Source organism: Aythya ferina (assembly GCF_964211825.1).
Source record: "Aythya ferina genome assembly, contig: HAP1_SCAFFOLD_29, whole genome shotgun sequence".
In the NCBI taxonomy this organism is placed as follows: domain Eukaryota; kingdom Metazoa; phylum Chordata; class Aves; order Anseriformes; family Anatidae; genus Aythya; species Aythya ferina.
In genome coordinates, this window is record NW_028181463.1 from 1087493 (window position 1) to 1106853 (window position 19361).

Consider the following 19361-nt stretch of genomic DNA (forward strand, 5'->3'; position numbering starts at 1 on the left):
CTGCTCTCAGTTTTCTTTTGTTTTTTCTCAGGGAAACATCTGAGTAGGATGGTCCTGCAGCTCAGAGAGGTGACACAGAGCAACTGAGAACAGGACCACGGGGCAGAGCTGCTCTGCTCAGTCTTCACCTAGGCACAGCCCTTTTGCCTCCTGGCAAACACAGGATTTCACCGTGAGTGTACAAGTAATGTCAGGGAGTGTCAAAATCCAATACCTCAACTAGGATAGGGCAACTAGAATAAAATAAAGTGAGGGAAACAGTTGCAGCTCTGCTTTGCATTCAGCTCAGTCTTTTGAAGCAATACTTCAAAGCTCGTTGATCTGACACATGTCTGAATATGAGTTAGCCAGCCTTTTGTTTTATTTCCAGTTTTCTTCATAGAAGTCTGTTCTAACTTTTTTCTGCCTTCTCCCCTTCAACAGAAAAGCAAGTACAAAGTCAGAGAATGCCCAATATCAGCTCTGTGAGCGAGTTCCTCCTGCTGGCATTCGCAGACACGCGCGAGCTGCAGCTCCTGCACTTCGCGCTCTTCCTGGGCATCTACCTGGCTGCCCTCCTGGGCAACGGCCTCATCCTCAGTGCTGTAGCCTGCGACCACCACCTCCACACCCCCATGTACTTCTTCCTCCTCAACCTCGCCCTCCTCGACCTGGGATTCATCTCCACCACTCTGCCCAAAGCCATGGCCAATGCCCTCTGGGACACCAGGGTCATCTCCTATCAAGGTTGTGCTGCTCAAGTTCTCTTTTTTGTCTTCTTCTTTGGTTCAGAGTATTCAATTCTAACTGCCATGGCCTATGACCGCTACGTTGCCATCTGCAAGCCCCTGCACTACGGGAGCCTCCTGGGCAGCAGAGCTTGTGCCCAGATGGCAGCAGCTGCCTGGGGCAGTGGCTTTCTCAATGCTGTCCTGCACACGGCCACTACAGTTTCCCTGCCCCTCTGCCACGGCAATGCTGTGGACCAGTTCTTCTGTGAAATCCCCCACATCCTCAAGCTCTCCTGCTCAGATGCCTACCTCAGGGAAGTTTGGGCACTTGTGTTTAGTATTTTTTTGGCCTTTGGTTGTTTTGTCTTCATAGTGGTATCTTATGTGCTGGTATTCAGGGCAGTGCTGAGGATGCCCTCTGAGCAGGGCCGGCACAAAGCCTTTTCCACATGCCTCCCGCACCTAGCCATCGTCTCCCTGATGGTCAGCACTGCCATGTTTGCCTACCTGAAGCCTCCCTCCATCTCGTCGCCATCCCTGGACTTGGTGGTGTCACTTCTGTACTCAATAGTACCTCCAGCAGCGAACCCACTCATCTACAGTATGAGGAACTGGGAACTAAGGGATTCCATCAGGACTCTACTTGAATACACACATCTTCAGCAAATTCACCTATAATACTACGCCTAATATTAGAAATCCTAGTTTTTCTCAGAAATAAAATAATATCATGTCTTCTGTTATTAAATGTCTGTATTATTATTTTCTCTAAGTACTTCACTTTTGAATTAAATAATATTATTTTTAACCCCCCCCCTAGAATCAATTATTTTCCTATTGAAGATGGTTCCCTGTGTAGATAAACCCAATAATAAAGCCATTAGAATTTCACTGGTCTCAGCTGCCATCTCTTCCCATCTCTTCTGGAGCTGGGGGAGAAGCCCCAGCATGCAGGAGGGGCTCAAAACCAAGAGCCCAGCTGCCACATGCAGGAGCAGCCCCGGTGGCCTCTGGGCTGCCCCTCACTGTCCGCTGGGCTCTGCCTCTCTGCTGCCTTTGGTTTGGGGCTGCTGCTTCCCTGGAGCCATGGCCATGGCCAGCAGCAGGATGTGGCATTTTCACTATTGCTCTTTAGGCTTCCACATTGTTCTGGGTAAGCCCTCAGATCTCATGTACCTTGGTGACAGTCCTGTTGTCTCTGCAGTGGCATCCCTGTGGCTGCAGGCAGCATCAAGCACTGTGCAACCCTGGGTCACAGCTGCCTCCCTGCTAGCACCACAGTAACAAGAGGGGCTGCTGAGGGCAAACCCAGGACCCTGGACACCTCTTCCAAATGTGCTATCAGGAATGGAGCCAAGGGGTTGCTCCCTGCTCTTCTCTATTCTGGGGGTTTGTCATGGAGTGAAGGACACAGGCTGAAAGTCCCAGGGTGGTCCCTGAGGAACCAAGGGCAGCACTAAGAGCTTCCATTATGACAGAACTTGCCTAAGGAGATGACAACTGATATTAAATTTATCTGCATGGGACTGCACCCCCTGCAGTGGGGCAGATGCAGATTGCAGCCTGTAGAGGAATCTGGAGCTTCCAGGAGATGTCAGGGGATCTGCAGGGACAGGGTGCTCAGTGGGTAGTGATTAGAACGTCATAAAATGTGTGATCATGCAAAGAAGGGTCTGGTAAAGGAAAAGGGGAATCTGAGGATTCGATGGGCTAAAGGAGGGCTGTGCAATGCCAGCAGAGGGGGTGAAGAGCCAGCAGGCAAAGGCCCATAAGACTGCAGAGTAATTGAGGATATACATTTTGAAGTGCTGTGGGCCAGGTCTGGTGCAGCACTCGCCTGTCCTTTGTGTCCTCAGAGACACCCCATGGCCCTGCCCAGCACTGCCCTGTGCTGCTGAGCCATCAGGGCAGATGGAAAGGGGCTCAGCAGCAGAGATTCCCATGGACGTAGGTCTGCTGCCCACCCTGAGCAGCACAGGCAAAGGGGAGACCCGCGGGGGTCCCAGGGCACCACAGCCCCTGGCTCTCACAGCAGCACCGACAGCTTGGGGCCCTGTGGGGAGCACAGGGATGGAAGCAGCAATGGCTGACCTGGCCAGCACAGACACACTGCCCTGGGCAAGGCTCCCTGGGAGCAGGGATGGCCCTGGGGAAGAGCAGGGCAGCATTGCTGGGCCTGCACTGATGGGGAAAGGGCAAAGGGAAAGCTCTTTGTGCAGGCCCCTGCTCGGGGCAGGCTGCTCTGTGGCTGGGCCAGGCCTCTTGTGCTGGCCTGGGGAGTGGGGCTGGCCCTGCGGGGCACAGGCACTGTGTGCTGGGGATCTGCCAGGCAAGAGAGCAGGGCTCCTGCAGCTACACAGACCTCCATCTCCTTGCAGCATAGCCAGCATCCTCCTTCCTCACCTGAACTAGCAACTACACATGCATGAGCTGCCTGCTTCCTCCTCCTCTAGAGGGAGAGGAGGAAACACATCTGGAGGGAGAGGGGAAAGAACATAAAAACTCACAGAGAGATAGACACATGAGGAAGGGAAAGGAAAAGAAAAATGAAAGAAAAAGAAATAACAACCCCAAACATAAGGAATATTTAGTAACTCATCAATACCCACAAGCAGACTGCTGTGCTGCCAGTCTCTGAGAAACTGATACCTTGTCTTAAAAAGAAGACACCAATATTTACTTCTGAGCACCATGTTGTGTCCCATGTGGACTGTCTAGAGCTCAAGTGCTCAGTCTGGTGTGAGCAGGCAGAGGAGAGCTCTGCAGCCCCAGGGCACCGGGCACCACAGCCCCCTCACTCTGCAGACCAGCTGGGGTTTGGGCTGGAGCTGGGGCTGGGGCTGAGAGGGTGCTTCCCCTGAGTGTCTGCTAGGCCAGCTTCAGGCTCATGGCTTCTAGATACGAATGTGATCCCCACTGTGCACTAGGAGCTGAGAGACCACCAACAGGCATGGGGCTGGAACATTGCCTGCAAGGTCCCTCCTACCCTAGCACCTCCCAGGACTGGCACGGAAATGGCTCCTGTGTCTCAGAGAGGCTGGGAGCCCAGCAGGTGTGCCATGGGCTTGGAGGATCACAACCAGATCATTTTTACCTGGGCAGGTCCTGGCCCAAAAAGGGGGTGTTTTCTAGGTGTGGCATTATAAGCTCAGTGGTGTATCAGAAGCACTAAGTCCAGCAGGAAGCGAATGGCTGTTAAATGGCCTGTGAGGTGAGCTCTTTCTGAAGTAGCTGACAGGTCACCCTTGACTCCTGGCTGGGATCTGTGCCTTTAGGCTCACATCTGCCAGTGTCCATGGTAGGGCAGCAGAAGGCACTTGCTGTGCATGTAGTTTCTGAGATTGGCTCTTTCTAAGTACATGGTAGGCCCCATGGTGGAAGAGGTCTTGGATAGGGGTTGTCATGTCAGAGGTGTCAGTTTTTGCCTGAAGTCATCCTTTAGGGCTGCTTTCAGTTTTCGACACAGAGGGGGCCACTGCCTCCAAGATGCTTGGGGCAAACTGAACCATGCATGAGGGTTTGGAAAAAGATAGCCTGGGTGCACAGAAGCCATTCCGTATCTAAAAGTTGGAGGCAGGAAACAAAATTTTGAGGTCGTACAAGAGCTGCTGGGCACATTGTGCAGGGTTCAGCTACAGCCTTTGTGTTCTTTTCCATCCTGACTTAGAGGCCATGTCAGTTTCAAAAAAGGTGTAACCAACAGATGTGAGGCAGGTACTCTGAGATCATGAAAGCCATCAGAAAGCTGCCCCTAAGAAGATGACTGATATGGCAAAGTCAGGAAAAGCCTGGCCAGGAGAGATGTGAGATTTGAGGGAGGAAAGAGGAGCTTGGCCAGCAGAAATTAATGATTTCTGTGAGGTTCAAACATTCAGGCAATGTTGATTTTGCTGTAACACTGACTTAAAATAGTCATGTAAAGCCCTTGCACTATTTTAATCACTGACATTAATCCCCAAACCTAAATGCTACTCCACACCCTGACAGGAATCCACTGTTCTTATGCCTGACCTCAAAGTATCCCTTCAAGCCAAAACACAGCCTATAGACGCTTCCCTTTATCTTGAGTCTCTTGCTCATCCTGATCTGATCAGCTTGTGGGCCACAAGGAGGAGATGGGTGGGGATGCTCTGAGGAGCTCAGCTCTGCCTCAGCATCTCCTGCCCCAGCAGCAGGAATGTGACTGTGGCAGGGACTGTGAGGTCACTTCTGTCTCTGCACTTGATAGGGCAGCAGCAGGAACGTGTCACAGAAAGGGACTGGGAGGTCACTTGTGTCTGGAGGTGGCAGGTCTCCCTTGCCTTCTCCCTGGGAGCTGCACTTTTGGGCTGACATCTGGCAGTGGCCCTGCTAGGCCAGCAGAAGGCACCTGCTTGGCATGCTGACTGTTGGCATTGCTTCCTTGCAACACTGTGCAGGGCTGAGGAGGTGTCAAAATGAAGTTCTTCTAGTAGCATCACAGTACCCACCACATCCCACAGACCCCAAGACTAGCCCTGAGCCAGACACGGGTGTGCAGGGTCTCCTCTCCCAGTGGCTGTGGTCAGGCCTTGGCCCTTCAGCTTCATTAAAACCAACCAAGATTTTTCTCAGCATAGTGCTTTGCCTGTCTGTAACCATGGCCTCCAATTATCTGTCCTAACATGTCCCTGGGGAGGCTTTGTTAGTAACAGCCCTCAGTGGGACCATTAATACTCCAAGTCACTTCAAGTTTTCCTTCTGACTTTAGCTTCTCAAGTGGTTACATCACTCTCCTCTCAGTACCTCAGCTGAGTACAGGGGGACAATCACTTCCCTAGCCCTGCTGGCCACACTGCTTCTTATACAAGCCAGGATGCTGTTGGTCTTCTTGGCCACCTGAGCACACTGCTGGCTCATATTCAGCCGACTATCAACCAGTACTCCCACATCCTTCTCTGCCAGGCAGCTCTCCAACTACTCATCTCCCAGCCTGTAGCTCTGTTTGGGGTTGTTGAGCCCCAGGTGAGGAACCCGGCACTAGAACCCCAGAAAACAGAAGAGCAGGGAGCAACCTCTTGGCTATGTTCCTGGCAGCAGCTTTGGAGAGGCGTCCAGGTTTCTGGGTTTGCCCAGAGCAAGACCCTCCTGTTACTGTTGTGCTTGCAGAGAGGCAACTGTGACCCAGGGTTGCACAGTGCCTGCTGCTGCCTGCAGTCACAGGGATGCCACTGCAGAGAGAACAGGACTGTCACCAAGGCATATGAGATATGATAGCTTATCCGAATAAAAGAGCACAGGAGAACACACTGAAAGCCAAAAGAGAGAAGCAGTGACAAGGCCATGTCCTGCTGCTGGCCATGGCCATGGCTCCAGAGAAGCAGCAGCCCCTACCCAAACTCCATGTAGCAGCTGAGCTCTTAGCCCTGAGACCCTCCTGTGTACTGGGGCTCCTCCCCCAGCTCCTGAGTGTATGGGAAGAGATGGCAGCTGATAACAGTGTAGTTCTGATGTTTTGTTTTATTTACTTTTTTATTGTGTTTCTCTACATAACCTGCTTCTTTCAGTAATTAGATGACTGGGTATGATGACTGAGTAGATGACTGTAAATGAAAAAATAAAAATAAGAAAATCAGGTAGCAGGTTAACGATAACATAATTTAAATCAGAACAAATAATATGTAGAAAATATTTATAGAGTAGTAACAAAAATTTTCCTCACAGTTCCTGAAATAATCAGGGAACTCACAGACATTGATTGCAAAGAAACACGTATCCAAAGAGTTTCCTTACTGCAACCTTGAACTCCTGGTTCCTCATGCTGTAGATGAGGGGGTTCAGTGCTGGAGGCACCACGGAGTACAGAAATGACACCACCAGGTCCAGGGATGGAGAGGAAATGGAGGGGGGCTTCAGGTAGGCAAACACGGCAGTGCTGACAAACAGGGAGACCACGGCCAGGTGAGGGAGGCACGTGGAAAAGGCTTTGTGCCGGCCCTGAGAAGACGGCATCCTCAGCACTGCCCTGAGGATCTGCACATAGGATAACATGATGAAAACAAAGCAACAAAATGTTAAAGAAACGCTAAAAACTAGTGCCTCAACTTCCCTGAGGTAGGCATCTGAGCAGGAGAGTTTGAGGATCTGGGGGATCTCACAGAAGAACTGGTCCACAGCATTGCCTTGGCAGAGGGGCAGGGAAAATGTAGCGGCCATGTGTAGGACAGCATTGAGAAAGCCACTGCCCCAGACAGCTGCTGCCATCTGGGCACAAGCTCTGCTGCCCAGGAGGCTCCCGTAGTGCAGGGGCTTGCAGATGGCAACGTAGCGGTCGTAGGCCATGACAGTGAGGAGATAGTACTCTGAACCAAAGAAGAAGGCAAAAAAGAGAACTTGAGCAGCACATCCTTGATAGGAGATGGCCCTGGTGTCCCAGAGGGCATTGGCCATGGCTTTGGGCAGAGTGGTGGAGATGCAGCCCAGGTCCAGGAGGGCGAGGTTGAGGAGGAAGAAGTACATGGGGGTGTGGAGGCGGTGGTCACAGGCTACAGCACTGAGGATGAGGCCGTTGCCCAGGAGGGCAGCCAGGTAGATGCCCAGGAAGAGCGCGAAGTGCAGAAGCTGCAGCTCGCGCGTGTCTGCGAATGCCAGCAGGAGGAACTCACTCACAGAGCTGATGTTGGGCATTTCCTGCTTCTGGTCATGAGGTCCTGCACAAGGAACAGAAAAACACTGAGAGTTTATCAGAGTTATCTTAACAGAGTTGTCTTACAAAAAAAAAATAAAAAAATAATAATTCTTTTATGACTTAATTTCACATTTCAGAGGAAACTCATTCCATTTTTCATTTAATCCATCCCAAATAATTCTCCACTTCCATTCAGACTTTTGACAGGTCCTTTTCATGAGTTCTGGCTGGTGCTGCTAGAGGGTGTCACTGAGAGCATGGGACTTGCTGTGGGCAATACAGGAGTCAGTCCTGCGCTAAGCTACTGGTAAAGATCATATAGTGATTTTTATTTTGTCTCTTTTGTGCTAGCAGCCCCACTGTACTCAAAGTAAAACCTTGTATGTCATCAACGTGGTGATGGCTTCAGTGCAGTGTCCTTGGAGAGCACATCAAGTCTGTGTGTTAGTCCTAGTGTCAACTGCCGTGTGCTGGTGTCTCTTTGACCTACTGGACAATTGCACTCCTATGTTTGCCTGAAACAAACCAGGATACCGCTGAGAGCAGAGGAATCCAGGCTCAAAGTGCCCATCTCCACACCCCTCACCCTGTCCCCATACTGCCCTTCCCCCAAGCACACCGAGGGCTCACCCCATGGGCATGTGAAACCCCCATCCCCAGCCAGCCTGGGAACAAGACCAGCAGCAGCACGGCCAGCTGGAGAAGCCAGGAGGAATGCCAGCGTGCTGCTGCCAGGGGAGGCAAGGCCAGGAAGGGACAGACGGACACTCAGCAGACCCTCCTGTGCTGCAGCTCTGCCTGCAGAGGAGGCAGCTCCTGCTCATTGCAAATGCTGTTTGCTCTGCTTTGGCCTGCAAACACCTCTCAAAGACAGAGGATATCAGGGGGGTTCTAGCTCCAAAAAATCAGCGAGGATAAAACCAGGGAGTACCACAATATGATGTTGGTGCAGTCCGTGAGATGAGGTTTGGGAAGGTACTTTACAAATTTCATCACTGACATATCAATTTCTCCTATGCTCCAGGATTCTCAGTCTCCTGTACAACCCTGAAAATTCATTACCATGAAACCTTCGTCCACTCCACTGCAGAAATATGAATACACTGACTGAAAAAACCTCTTGCTTTTCAGGTAGTCCCTACCCTGGTCTTTCTCTTGAAAAAAACAATTTTAAATGCCATTCTCTAATGCATTTTCTACTCATTTCTGGAGAAACAGAGAGACCCACCCTGCCAGATGCTATCAGCCACTGGATGTGCCAGCTGTAGAAGACCCCTCTGGCAACCCCACCTGCAGTGCCCTGCTGCCAGAGCCTCACGGTGTCAAGAGCCTGCAGATGTGTCCTGCCACACGCTGCCCTCTGTTGTTGCGCTCCTCAGTGCCTCCAAGCCCTCTCTCCTTCTCTCCTCTCTGCATGCCAGCTGCGGTCAGAGCCCCCAGCCCTGCTGCGCTGTGCAGAGGAGCTGCTCCTTGGCACATCTGTCTCTCTTCAGCGCTTGCCAGGAGCTGCCCTTGTGCCCAGGAGCCCGGCCCAGCTCAGCAGCACAGCACCCAACCATGGCATCGCTTGTTCTGTGCCCTTGGGCTCCCTCGAGGTATCCCCAAGGCCTCAGGGCTGACAGCTCCCCAAGACAGCAGGGTCTCTGCTGGGGTGTGGTGGTTAATGCAGACTGAAGGCATCACTGACTGCTTCTCTCTGTAGATGTCAGAGTGATTTTTTAAAGTGTGATTTGTGCTGTTGGACTGTGGTTGTCAAATATGAGTACAAATGTTTCCCTCCCTTAACCCCTATTCTGTTCCCACTGCATGGCAGGACACCTCAGCCACAACTGACAGGGATCATTTCACCCCTCTGAATGTGTCCTAACAAGAGAGGGGGGAACTGAATGCTCTGAAAGGTTTTCCAAGAAGGGAATTGGACACTAAGACACCATTTGTTGAGTTTTCCCAGTAATCCACATGGAAGATCCTCTACTGATACACAAATCTCTTCTTCCTCTCTCACATGACCAGCATGGAGACTGGGACGTGGAACAGCCTCAACACTGTGCTGGTGCCTGACACCAAACACCTGCAGATGTAGTGCTTCCTTCTGGGGACCATGCCCTACGGTCAGCCCTGGGCTGTATGCCATCCCCGTTCTCTGCAAAGCTCGAGAAGTGGAAGGTCTGACTCCAGAAGGCAGCTGTACCTGAACCAGGGGAATTTCTCTCATGTACACTAATTCCTTCTTCTCCTCCCAGCTACTGTTCTGTGGCCCCAGTGTCATAGAAACCTCTTGTACTGTTTTGCCCCATTGCTGGAGCTGTCCTGCAGTGCCACAGTGATACTCATGGCCTTTGATTTCATAATCTACATTTTGGATCCAGTCTTCCTCTTCCCTCTCATGCAGTTTTCAGGTGTGTGTGTGTCCTGTGTTGGCAGGCCCAAAGCCTTATCCACCTGTTCTTCTGTCCACACAAGTGTCACTGTTTTCTATGATACTGCCATCACAGTCTGTGTGAAGCCCATGACAGCCCTCATCAGAGATTTTAATGAAACCCTTTGCCAAGCAAACATCATCGTCCTGGTCACTCCTCAGGTTGCCTTAGAGGTGGTGTGGTAAGGATGAGAGAGGTGCTGGTGGAGCTGCAGATGTTGTTATAAGACCTCTCTCAAAGACCATGGAAAAGCCAGATATAGGAGAGACATTGCTCAGGATTTGGAAAAGGCAGAGGTAAAAGGCATCTTCTACAAGAAGGGTAAAGAGAAGGATGATTAAGACTAACTAAGGATTGATGAAAATGCCAGCCTTAAACCTAGCTCTCTAACCAAACCTAAATTAAAAACCTCAAAACTTGTCCTTATCCCAGACCTTGAGAAGGCACATTGAGCAGAACACCAATCCCTCCCTTGAAGCCTTTGCCATTCCCTTAACCCTGGAGGGTGACCTCTAATCCCTAAACATTAACCTGATCATCTAACCCCCAAAGCCCTCCACCATGCACACAGCACATCTCATCCTCAACCCCACTCCTACACCTAACTTCAGCTGCTTGTCCCCTTGGGGTAGGGTAGGGACTGTGAGGTCCTGCAGCAGTCCCATGGCATTGGAAGAGGCATGTGAGGTGACAGGTATGTGATCAGATCAGAGGTCACAAGGAGGAGCTGTCTGGGAATACTGGGATGAGGTCAGGTGTGCCTCAGGATGTGCTGGGCCTGCAGGAGGCCCATGGCTGTGAAGGAGGCTGGGAGGTCACTTCTGTCCGTGGAGCTGACGGACCTGCAGGAGGAATGTGGCACTGATAGGGACCGTAAATGGCAGAAGCATGCACAAGGCATTGAAGATGATGGTGAGGCACCTTCTGTTCTGGTCAGGTGAGAGACCACAGGAAGGCTGATGGGATGGGAGTCATGCTTGAGGTATAGCTCGTGAGACCATAGAATCAGAGAATGGCTCCTGATGGAAGGGACCTTAGAGGCATCTAGTTCCAAGCCCCGGTCCATGGACGCCATAAGCAGGGATGCCCCCCTTGAGATCAGGTAGCCCAGGGCCTCATCTCACATGCTCTTGATCAGTTCCAAGGATGGGGCATCCCTAAGGTCTCTCAGCAAGCAGTTCCAGTGCTTCAACAGCCTCTGGGTGAAGAGTTTCCTCCTAATCTCTAGTCTAAATCTCTAGTCTTTTACTTTAAAAACATTTCCCTCTTGTCCTGTCATACGACTGAGCAAAGAGTCACTCTCCATCTTTTCTAGAAGTCTCCTTTGAGTGCTGAAAGGCCACAAAGAGGTCACCCTGGAGCCTTCTCTTCTGTAGAATGATCAGCCACCAAGTATGATGGAGAGGCTTGGCAACTACATCAGCCAGTTCCCTCAGGACCCTGGGATGCATGTTATCAGGCCCCATAGACATGTACCTGTTTAGTGTCATCAGGTGGCCTTGGACCTGCTCTTCACTCCCACCAGGTTGGACTTTGCACCCCCAGCCTCCATCTACAGGTTCAGGGAAATGAAAGACTTGGGAAACCTGACTGGCAGGGAAGATTGAAGAAAAGACATTGTTGAGTCCCTCAGCCTTCTCCATGTCTGTCATTACCAGTGCACCCTTCTCATCCATCAGAGGGCGTACACTCTCCTTGGCCATTCTTTTCTGAGCAATGTATCTGTAGAATCCCTTCCTATTATTCCTTGCATCCCTTGAGAAGATCAGTTCCATCTGTTCCTTAACTTTCCTTATTCCATCTCTGCATATCCAAAACAGAACCGTGCATGAGAGAAAAAAAATAAAAAAATAAAAGCCATTCTGGAAACAAAATTTGTAGGTAGGAAGCGCAGTTTTGTGGCAGTGCAGAACTGATGGGCACATTGTGCAGGATGCTTCTAAGGATCTTTGTGTCCTTTTCTCTTCTAACTACCAGGCCAATACTGTCTCAGGAATGGAGGAGCCAACAGAGGTGAGACAGATACTCTGCGATCGTGAATGTCATCAGAAGGCTGATCCCAATAAGATATGGAGAGGTCAAGAGCAGCCTGGACAAGAGAGATGTGATATGTCGGGATGGGAAGAAGAGCTTGGCCAGCAGAAACTTATGATTTCATAGAAGTAAGAGTGTTTATGTAATGTGGATGCTGTGGTAACACTGACTTAAACTAGTCACATATAGCCCTTACCTTACATGAGCCAGTAATTTTAATGCCTAAACCTAAATGCTACTACAATACTCAGAAAGGAATTTTTTTTTTTCTCTTGCTAAACCTAATGCCTTCCCTTAACAGTAACATGAAAACTCTCTGTTTAACCCTAGACTACTTAGCAGACCTAAAAAACCCTAAGCTGTAGAGCTTGTCCATACCTTAACCACAGACACGACACCACAAGCAGAACAACACACACTCCCACTAAAACTTTGCTTAGTCTCTAACCCAGAAAGAGAAAAACAGGTACCTAGGGGGCTAGAGAGAAGTCAGCTTTGCCTCAGAATCTCCTGTCCCAGCAGGAGGAATGTGACTGTGGCAGTGACTGTGAGGTCACTTCTGTCTCTGCACTTGATAGGGCAGCAGCAGGAACGTGTCACGCAAAGGGACTGTGAGGTCACTTGTGTCTGGAGGTGGCAGGTCACCTTTGACTTCTCAGCACTCCTAGTACTCTGTTTTCTATTCTGTACTCTAGTACTCCTAGACCTCTGTATTCAGTAAAAGTGTTCAAGGATGAGAAGAGCATGTATTGAGAGGAAGGCCATGAAAAGCCAACAGGAGAAGGGCCATTTTCTACCCTGCAGGGGACTGACCCTGGGCAAGGCCCAGCTTGGGAAGCAGCCATATGGGACATTCATCCCCAAAAGATCCTATGCCCCATGAGCACCCAGTGTCCACCAGGTTTGAAGATACTGTAGAGAAGTTCTCAGAAACACTGCCAGGCACTGCAGAGTGATAGGTTCACTGAGAGTGGAGGGGACCTCCAAAGACCATGTAGCCATCCACACTAGCCAAGCATGGACACCTAAACCAGGCAGCCCAGGCCCATTTCCAGATGGGCTTTTGTATCTCCAGTGATGGAAACTCCCGTACTTTTGGGGAAACACGATTCAGTGCATTTTGCACTTTCATCCCCATAGTTGGAAGGGGATGGATTCCCAAAGTGCGGCAAGCTGATGGGTTGTATCCTAGTTATTTGAAGTTTCCTGTTCTTGAGTCTTGCAACCTGAATTTTCCACAGATGTCCCAGGATGGTAAATGGATGCTCAGCTGTCTACTAGGAAGAAAGGAGAGTATCTTGGGTTCCCAATGGCCATTTCAGCTTTAGGTCAATTTCTGAAATTCACTGAAGAAGGGGTGTTGTCTTTGAAGAGATTTTATGTGCTGGACTGGGCTGTAGTTGCAGGGGTAAAGACCACTGCCAGCAGTAGAGGTACCCTTGAACTCCACCTGGCTGCACCTGAATCCCTCAAAAGGCTCCAGTCTCCTGAAAGCCCTTTCTGATAGCTGCAAATCCAGCGAAGTACTTCAAATACAACCGGGTCTCTGGTGGTTTTCCCTGATTGCTTATGGTCAGACAGCAAAGTTCTGTGTCAATACCCAGTAATGTCATTAGTACTTAACTAATAGAGCAACTACTCGTCACTTCAAATGATTTAATCCCTTCCATGGAATGTCACACAGTGTAGTTTCTACCATGAAGAAATGTGAATTTTCAGGATGTATTTTCATCGCAGGAGAAGAAATACTGGTGTTCATCTGTTGTTGCATTGTCCTCTCATAGTCTGTCACGATGTGCTCCCTCATCTTCCAGGCACATCCACAAGTTTTGATTAAACAGACAATGCTGAATGTAGCTTTTCCAGCTGCCTATCTGCACCTATGCACTTCCCATGGTTCCGATTTTCCCTCCTCTTACTCTTTGATCATTCACACTACAGTTGCTGCTTTGAGCATGAGGTAGAAGCAGCCCAGCTTGCCCATCTATCAGCAATCTGTATTTTTTTTTCTTTTAGCAAGAACCTCAACCTTTATCATTGAAATAATACAGTATGGATCAATGCTAACGCTATTGTTCATAATTTCATATCTATCACTATAAAATATTTCTTGTACATTCAATGTTTTGGGAAGGTAAACCTCAGAGGAGGAATAGAAGATGAGGAGGTTTTTTATTATTTTATTTTATTTTATTTTATTTTATTTTATTTTATTTTATTTTATTTTATTTTATTTTATTTTATTTTATTTATTTTAAATTGTTGCCTGTTTTCAGTTTATTTGGTTGGAAATAGGAAAAACCCTTCTGCACCTGTGTACAGCTACATCTCTTAGGAAAGCAGGTAGGAGCTGCTGCAAAGGGGCTGTAACACCCAGCTGCAGCCTTGAGTGAAGTCTGGTGTAAGGAAATGAGAAGCAAGCACCAGGTGGCCAATGAGAGAAATGGCAGGGCTGGTGGTGAGGAGCAAGGTTGTCCATGCAGTGTCAGACCTCCAGAGTCTGCTTTTCCTCCCCACGCACATCTCCGAGGGAGACACTCTGGATCAATATCAATTAGGGAATAATGCTCCCCCCAAAAAAGTCAACTCAATGCATCCTTTAAGATGAGACAAGATTTTTATTATGTGCTCTTCCTCCTTAACTACACCATGAAAGCTCTACAATTTGCTCTACAAGTCTTGAAGCCATGAATAAAACTATAGAGGGGATCTTAGGAATTTCTGCATTTTAATGAGTTCCATGGAGCATTTTGGTGCTGAGTCTATGAAGTTCAGCTACTGAGAGGGGAATGATGCAACTGCTAGAGAAAGTAAACTCAGGACGACAAGTTGAAGTGACTTGGAGTATTAATGAGCCCCTCTGAGGGCTGTTACTAACAAAGCCTCCCCAGAGACTTGTTAGGGCAGATAATTGGAGGCCATGACTGCAGACAGGCAAAGCACTGTGCTGAGAAAAGTTTTGGTTTGCTTTGATGAAGCAGAAGGGCCAAGGCCTGCCACCAGCTACTGGAGGGAAGATCCTGTACCCCATGTCTGGCTCTGGGCTTTTCCTGGGTATCTGTGGGATGTGGTGGGCAGTGTGATGCCACGAGAGAAACACTGGTAAGACACCTCCCAGCCTCTTCACATGGTAGCAAGGAAGCAATGATGGCCCATCACAATGAGTATAATGTGTCTCCTCATAAGCTCTAGACAAAGGGACAAAAATGTCCAGGCTGTTGTGTCCTTCCATTCTTGCAAACACCCACCTCTTTTTCCTCTATGCTGTATCACACTTAGTCCTATTTCCTTGAAGTCTACAGACACCTATCCCTTTTCAACACCTTGCTTTCATCCTGGCGTTTCCATCATTTCACCAGTGTCTCATCAACACTCACCAGCTGTTCCTTGAAACACAAAGTTAGGGTCTGAGCACAGACACTCTTTGGGTGACCTCGGGCACCACAGCACAGACCCTTTGAGGGATATTTCTTCCTCCTCGTGACAAGAGCCAACCTTCCATGGTGCACTTCGTGGCAGTTTTTTCTCTCCTGCTCTTTTCTACTACCAAAGAAAGCTCCATCAGGGTGGATATCCCTCCTGAAGTAGGCATCCCAACACACCAGGCTCCTTGCGGCCTCTCAGCCAAGCAGACACAAGTCACCTCAGCAGCGTCTCCCAAGCCATGGGCCTGCTGCTGGCCTTGCAGCTTCGTGGCTAGACACAGCCAAGCCTTGTGCCTGCTGCTGTGCAGTCATGAACTCAAGCAGAAGGGACAGGACAACCCATGTTGGGGCCTTCTTTCTGTCTAGGTCCTCCTGGGTCTGGAGGCAGAGGGGATCCCCCAGTCAGCATGCCAAGCAGGTGCCTTCTGCTGGCCTAGCAGGGCCAATCACAGAATCACACAGAATCACAGAATTTTCTAGGTTGGAAGAGACCTCAAGATCATTGAGTCCAACCTCTGACCTAAGGCTAACAGTCCCCACTAAACCATTTCCCTAAGCTCTACATCTAAACGTCTTTTGAAGACTTCCAGGGATGGTGACTCCACCACTTCCCTGGGCAGCCTGTTCCAGTGCCTCACAACCCTTTCAGTGAAGAAGTTCTTCCTAACATCTAACCTAAAACTCCCCTGGCTCAACTTAAACCCATTCCCCCTCGTCCTGTCACCAGGCACGTGGGAGAACAGGCCAACCCCCACCTCGCTACAGCCTCCCTTGAGGTACCTAAAAAGAGCGATAAGGTCGCCCCTGAGCCTCCTCTTCTCCAGGCTGAACAAGCCCAGCTCCCTCAGCCGCTCCTCGTAGGACTTGTTCTCCAGGCCCCTCACCAGCTTCGTCGCCCTTCTCTGCACCCGCTCAAGCACCTCGATGTCCTTCTTGTAGCGAGGGGCCCAAAACTGAACACAGTACTCGAGGTGCGGCCTCACCAGAGCTGAGTACGGGGGGACGATCACCTCCCTAGCCCTGCTGGCCACACTGTTTCTTATGCAAGCCAGGATGCCGTTGGCCTTCTTGGCCACCTGAGCACACTGCTAGCTCATATTCAGCCGACTATCCACCATCACTCCCAGGTCCTTCTCTGCCTGGCAGCTTTCCAACCATTCCTCTCCCAGCCTGTAGCTCTGCTTGGGGTTATTGCGCCCCAGGTGCAGGACCCGGCACTTGGCCTTGTTAAACTTCATGCAGTTGGCCTCAGCCCATCGGTGCAGCCTATCCAGATCCTCCTTCAGAGCTTTCCTACCCTCAAGCAGATCGACACACGCACCTAACTTGGTGTCATCTGCGAACTTACTGAGGGTGCACTCGATGCCCTCGTCCAGATCATCGATGAAGATATTAAAGAGGACCGGCCCCAGCACCGAGCCCTGGGGGACGCCACTAGTGACTGGCCTCCAACTGGACTTGGCTCCATTCACCACGACTCAAGTCCCATGAAACAGAGAGACAGCTGTGCCCAGGAGCAGCTCCTCTGCACAACGCAGCAGAGCTGGGGACTCTGACTGCAGCTGGCATGGGGAAAGGAGAGAAGGAGAGAGGGCTTGGAGGCGGTTGGCAGGGGGAGGATGCTGAGAGCTGCCTGCAGGAGAAAACTGCACAGCCCTTGACAAGGTAAGTGCCTGGCTGCAGGGCCATGCAGCTGCAGGTCCTGGAAGGTCTCCTCCTGCTGGGTCTTGTTTCTGGGAGGGCAGTGGGCAATGCAGTAGGCTTTGAGAGTCCTGTTGGGTTGCACTGCGAGGTGAGGAAGTCTGGCAGAAGCCTTTTGGAGTGTCATAACCCAGCTACCCTTAGTAAGCCAAGAGTGTGATGGCCAAGCCTCTATCAGACACTGCAGGGGATGCAGATTGGATATTGGGACACCCCAGATTGCAAATATCCAGCTCTGTCTGTGGGGCATCCTCCTGGGCTGCGTGCTGCTCTCCAGAAGGATGCAGGGCGGCTGGAGTGAAGCCTCGGCACCTCTGGCTAGGAGGGAAGAGCTGAGAACTTGCTCACAACCCACAGACAAAGTGAGGCTTCTGTCCAGCTGCACTGGGACTGGGACTTCTCTGCTCTCAACTGTCTTCAGTTTCTTCTCAGGGAAACACCTGTGTGGGATGGTCCTGAAGGTCACAGATGGGTTACACAGGGCAGCCGAGAACGGCAGTGTTCAGCAGTGGCATCTGAAGCTCTGTTCTGCATTGAGATGCATTGTTTGAAACAGCACTGCAAATTCCATTGACCTGATCAGTGAACTGAACTAGAGTTTCCCCCATGTTCCTGCTTCCCCCTGCTGCACAACAGGAAGAAGTCCTGTGCAGCCCACAGCAGCCCCTGCTCCCAGTGCCACTCTCAGCCAGCACCAGCTGCAGCTCAAGCAAGAGAGATGCAGAAAGGTTCAGCTGCATAGACAGGGGTTGGGCTGGGTGGTGCTCCTAAACTTGCAATAGGTTTTCCTCAGAGAAGCCTCTTCTAACTTTGTTCTCCCTTCTCGTCTTCAGCAGACAGCTGTGTCCAGAGTCAGAAAATGCCCAACAGCAGCTCTGTGAGCGAGTTCCTCCTGCTGGCATTCGCAGACACGCGTGAGCTGCAGCTCCTGCACTTCGCGCTCTTCCTGGGCATCTACCTGGCTGCCCTCCTGGGCAACGGCCTCATCCTCAGTGCCGTAGCCTGTGACCACCGCCTCCACACCCCCATGTACTTCTTCCTCCTCAACCTCGCCCTCCTTGACCTGGGCTGCATCTACACCACTCTGCCCAAAGCCATGGCCAATGCCCTCTGGGACACCAGGGCCATCTCCTATCAAGGATGTGCTGCACAGGTACTCCTGTTTCCCTCCTTGGTTGGAGCAGAGTTTTTTCTTCTCACCGTCATGGCCTACGACCGCTATGTTGCTATCTGCAAGCCCCTGCACTATGGGAGCCTCGTGGGCAGCAGAGCTTGTGCCCAGATGGCAGCAGCTGCCTGGGGCAGTGGCTTTCTCAATGCTGTCCTGCACACGGCCAACACATTTTCCCTGCCCTTCTGCCAAGGCATTGTTGTGAACCAGTTCTTCTGTGAAATCCCCCACATCCTCAAGCTCTCCTGCTCAGATGCCTACCTCAGGGAAGTTGGGCCACTTCTGTTTAGTTTTTCTTTAGGCTGTGGTTGTTTTGCTTTCATTGTGTTTTCCTATGTGCAGATCTTCAGGGCAGTGCTGAGGATGCCCTCTGAGCAGGGCCGGCACAAAGCCTTTTCCACGTGCCTCCCTCACCTGCTCGTGGTCGTCCTGATGGTCAGCACTGCCATGTTTGCCTACCTGAAGCCCCCCTCCATCTCTTCCCCATCTCTGGACCTGGTGTTGACATTTCTGTACTCAGTGGTACCTCCAGCACTGAACCCCCTCATCTACAGCATGAGGAATAAGGAGCTCAAGGAGGCACTGAGGATGTTATTGCAATATTCAGTATTTCAACGAGGAACTGATCTTCTGCATGTGACTCCCTGAAGTATACCTGGACAAGGCAGAAACACCTTTGTTCACATATTTCAAAAACTGTTCATTCTTTTCAATATTATTTCCATATGCTAAATATTTCTTTATACTTTTATTTTATAAATTTAATATATTTTTCTTCTTCTGTGTCCTTTTACCTTTTCTTCTAAGCCAAAGACTTCATGTAGAGGTGCTGCTAAGCTCTTTGTAACTAACTAAATAAAGGAACCAGCAGGTAGGCAGTTTCTGTGGATCTCATTTCTCATACACTCTTCTCAGGTACCACAGTGGTTGTGGGACGAAGATCCCTGCTGCAACGTGGTGAAAAACCCTGGTGTTGTTTGGGGCTGCCCTTTTCTGCCCTGGCAGGCACTCCTTGCCTGCAGCCTTTGAGTCAGGGTCGCCACTTTCTTGGACCCACAAATACTGACAGCAGCAGGACATGGTCGTTTTGGTGCTGGTCTCACTTCTCTTCCACACTGCTGTCTTGTAGCACCACTGAATCAGAACTGGCCTTCCAGCTAACACCCCTAGAACTACGGCTTTCAAAAGTGAGGTGGAAGAAGCACTGAGGAAGCAGCTTGATCTGATGTGAAAGTTCTCCTTTCTCAGAGCAGA

The 19361-nt window shown here is 50.3% G+C and overlaps 3 protein-coding genes and 1 long non-coding RNA gene across 4 annotated transcripts in view; 2 read left to right on the top strand and 2 right to left on the bottom strand.

Annotated features, from left to right (window-relative positions):
* The window catches only part of LOC311427923, a 235641-nt gene that overhangs the window by 20517 nt on the left and 195763 nt on the right, over window positions 1-19361 (bottom strand). The window lies entirely within an intron of this gene.
* LOC311427955 (olfactory receptor 14C36-like) lies at window positions 447-1388 on the top strand (the record flags this gene model as incomplete). Its single annotated transcript, XM_084539531.1, has 1 exon — window positions 447-1388. One exon carries the CDS (start codon window positions 447-449, stop codon window positions 1386-1388), a length of 942 nt encoding a protein of 313 aa, XP_084395657.1.
* Window positions 6414-7355, bottom strand: LOC311427956 (olfactory receptor 14J1-like; the record flags this gene model as incomplete). The annotated part of the gene is made up of 1 exon (XM_084539532.1): window positions 6414-7355. One exon carries the CDS (start codon window positions 7353-7355, stop codon window positions 6414-6416), a length of 942 nt encoding a protein of 313 aa, XP_084395658.1.
* Window positions 17796-18755, top strand: LOC311427957 (olfactory receptor 14C36-like; the record flags this gene model as incomplete). The annotated part of the gene is made up of 1 exon (XM_084539533.1): window positions 17796-18755. One exon carries the CDS (start codon window positions 17796-17798, stop codon window positions 18753-18755), a length of 960 nt encoding a protein of 319 aa, XP_084395659.1.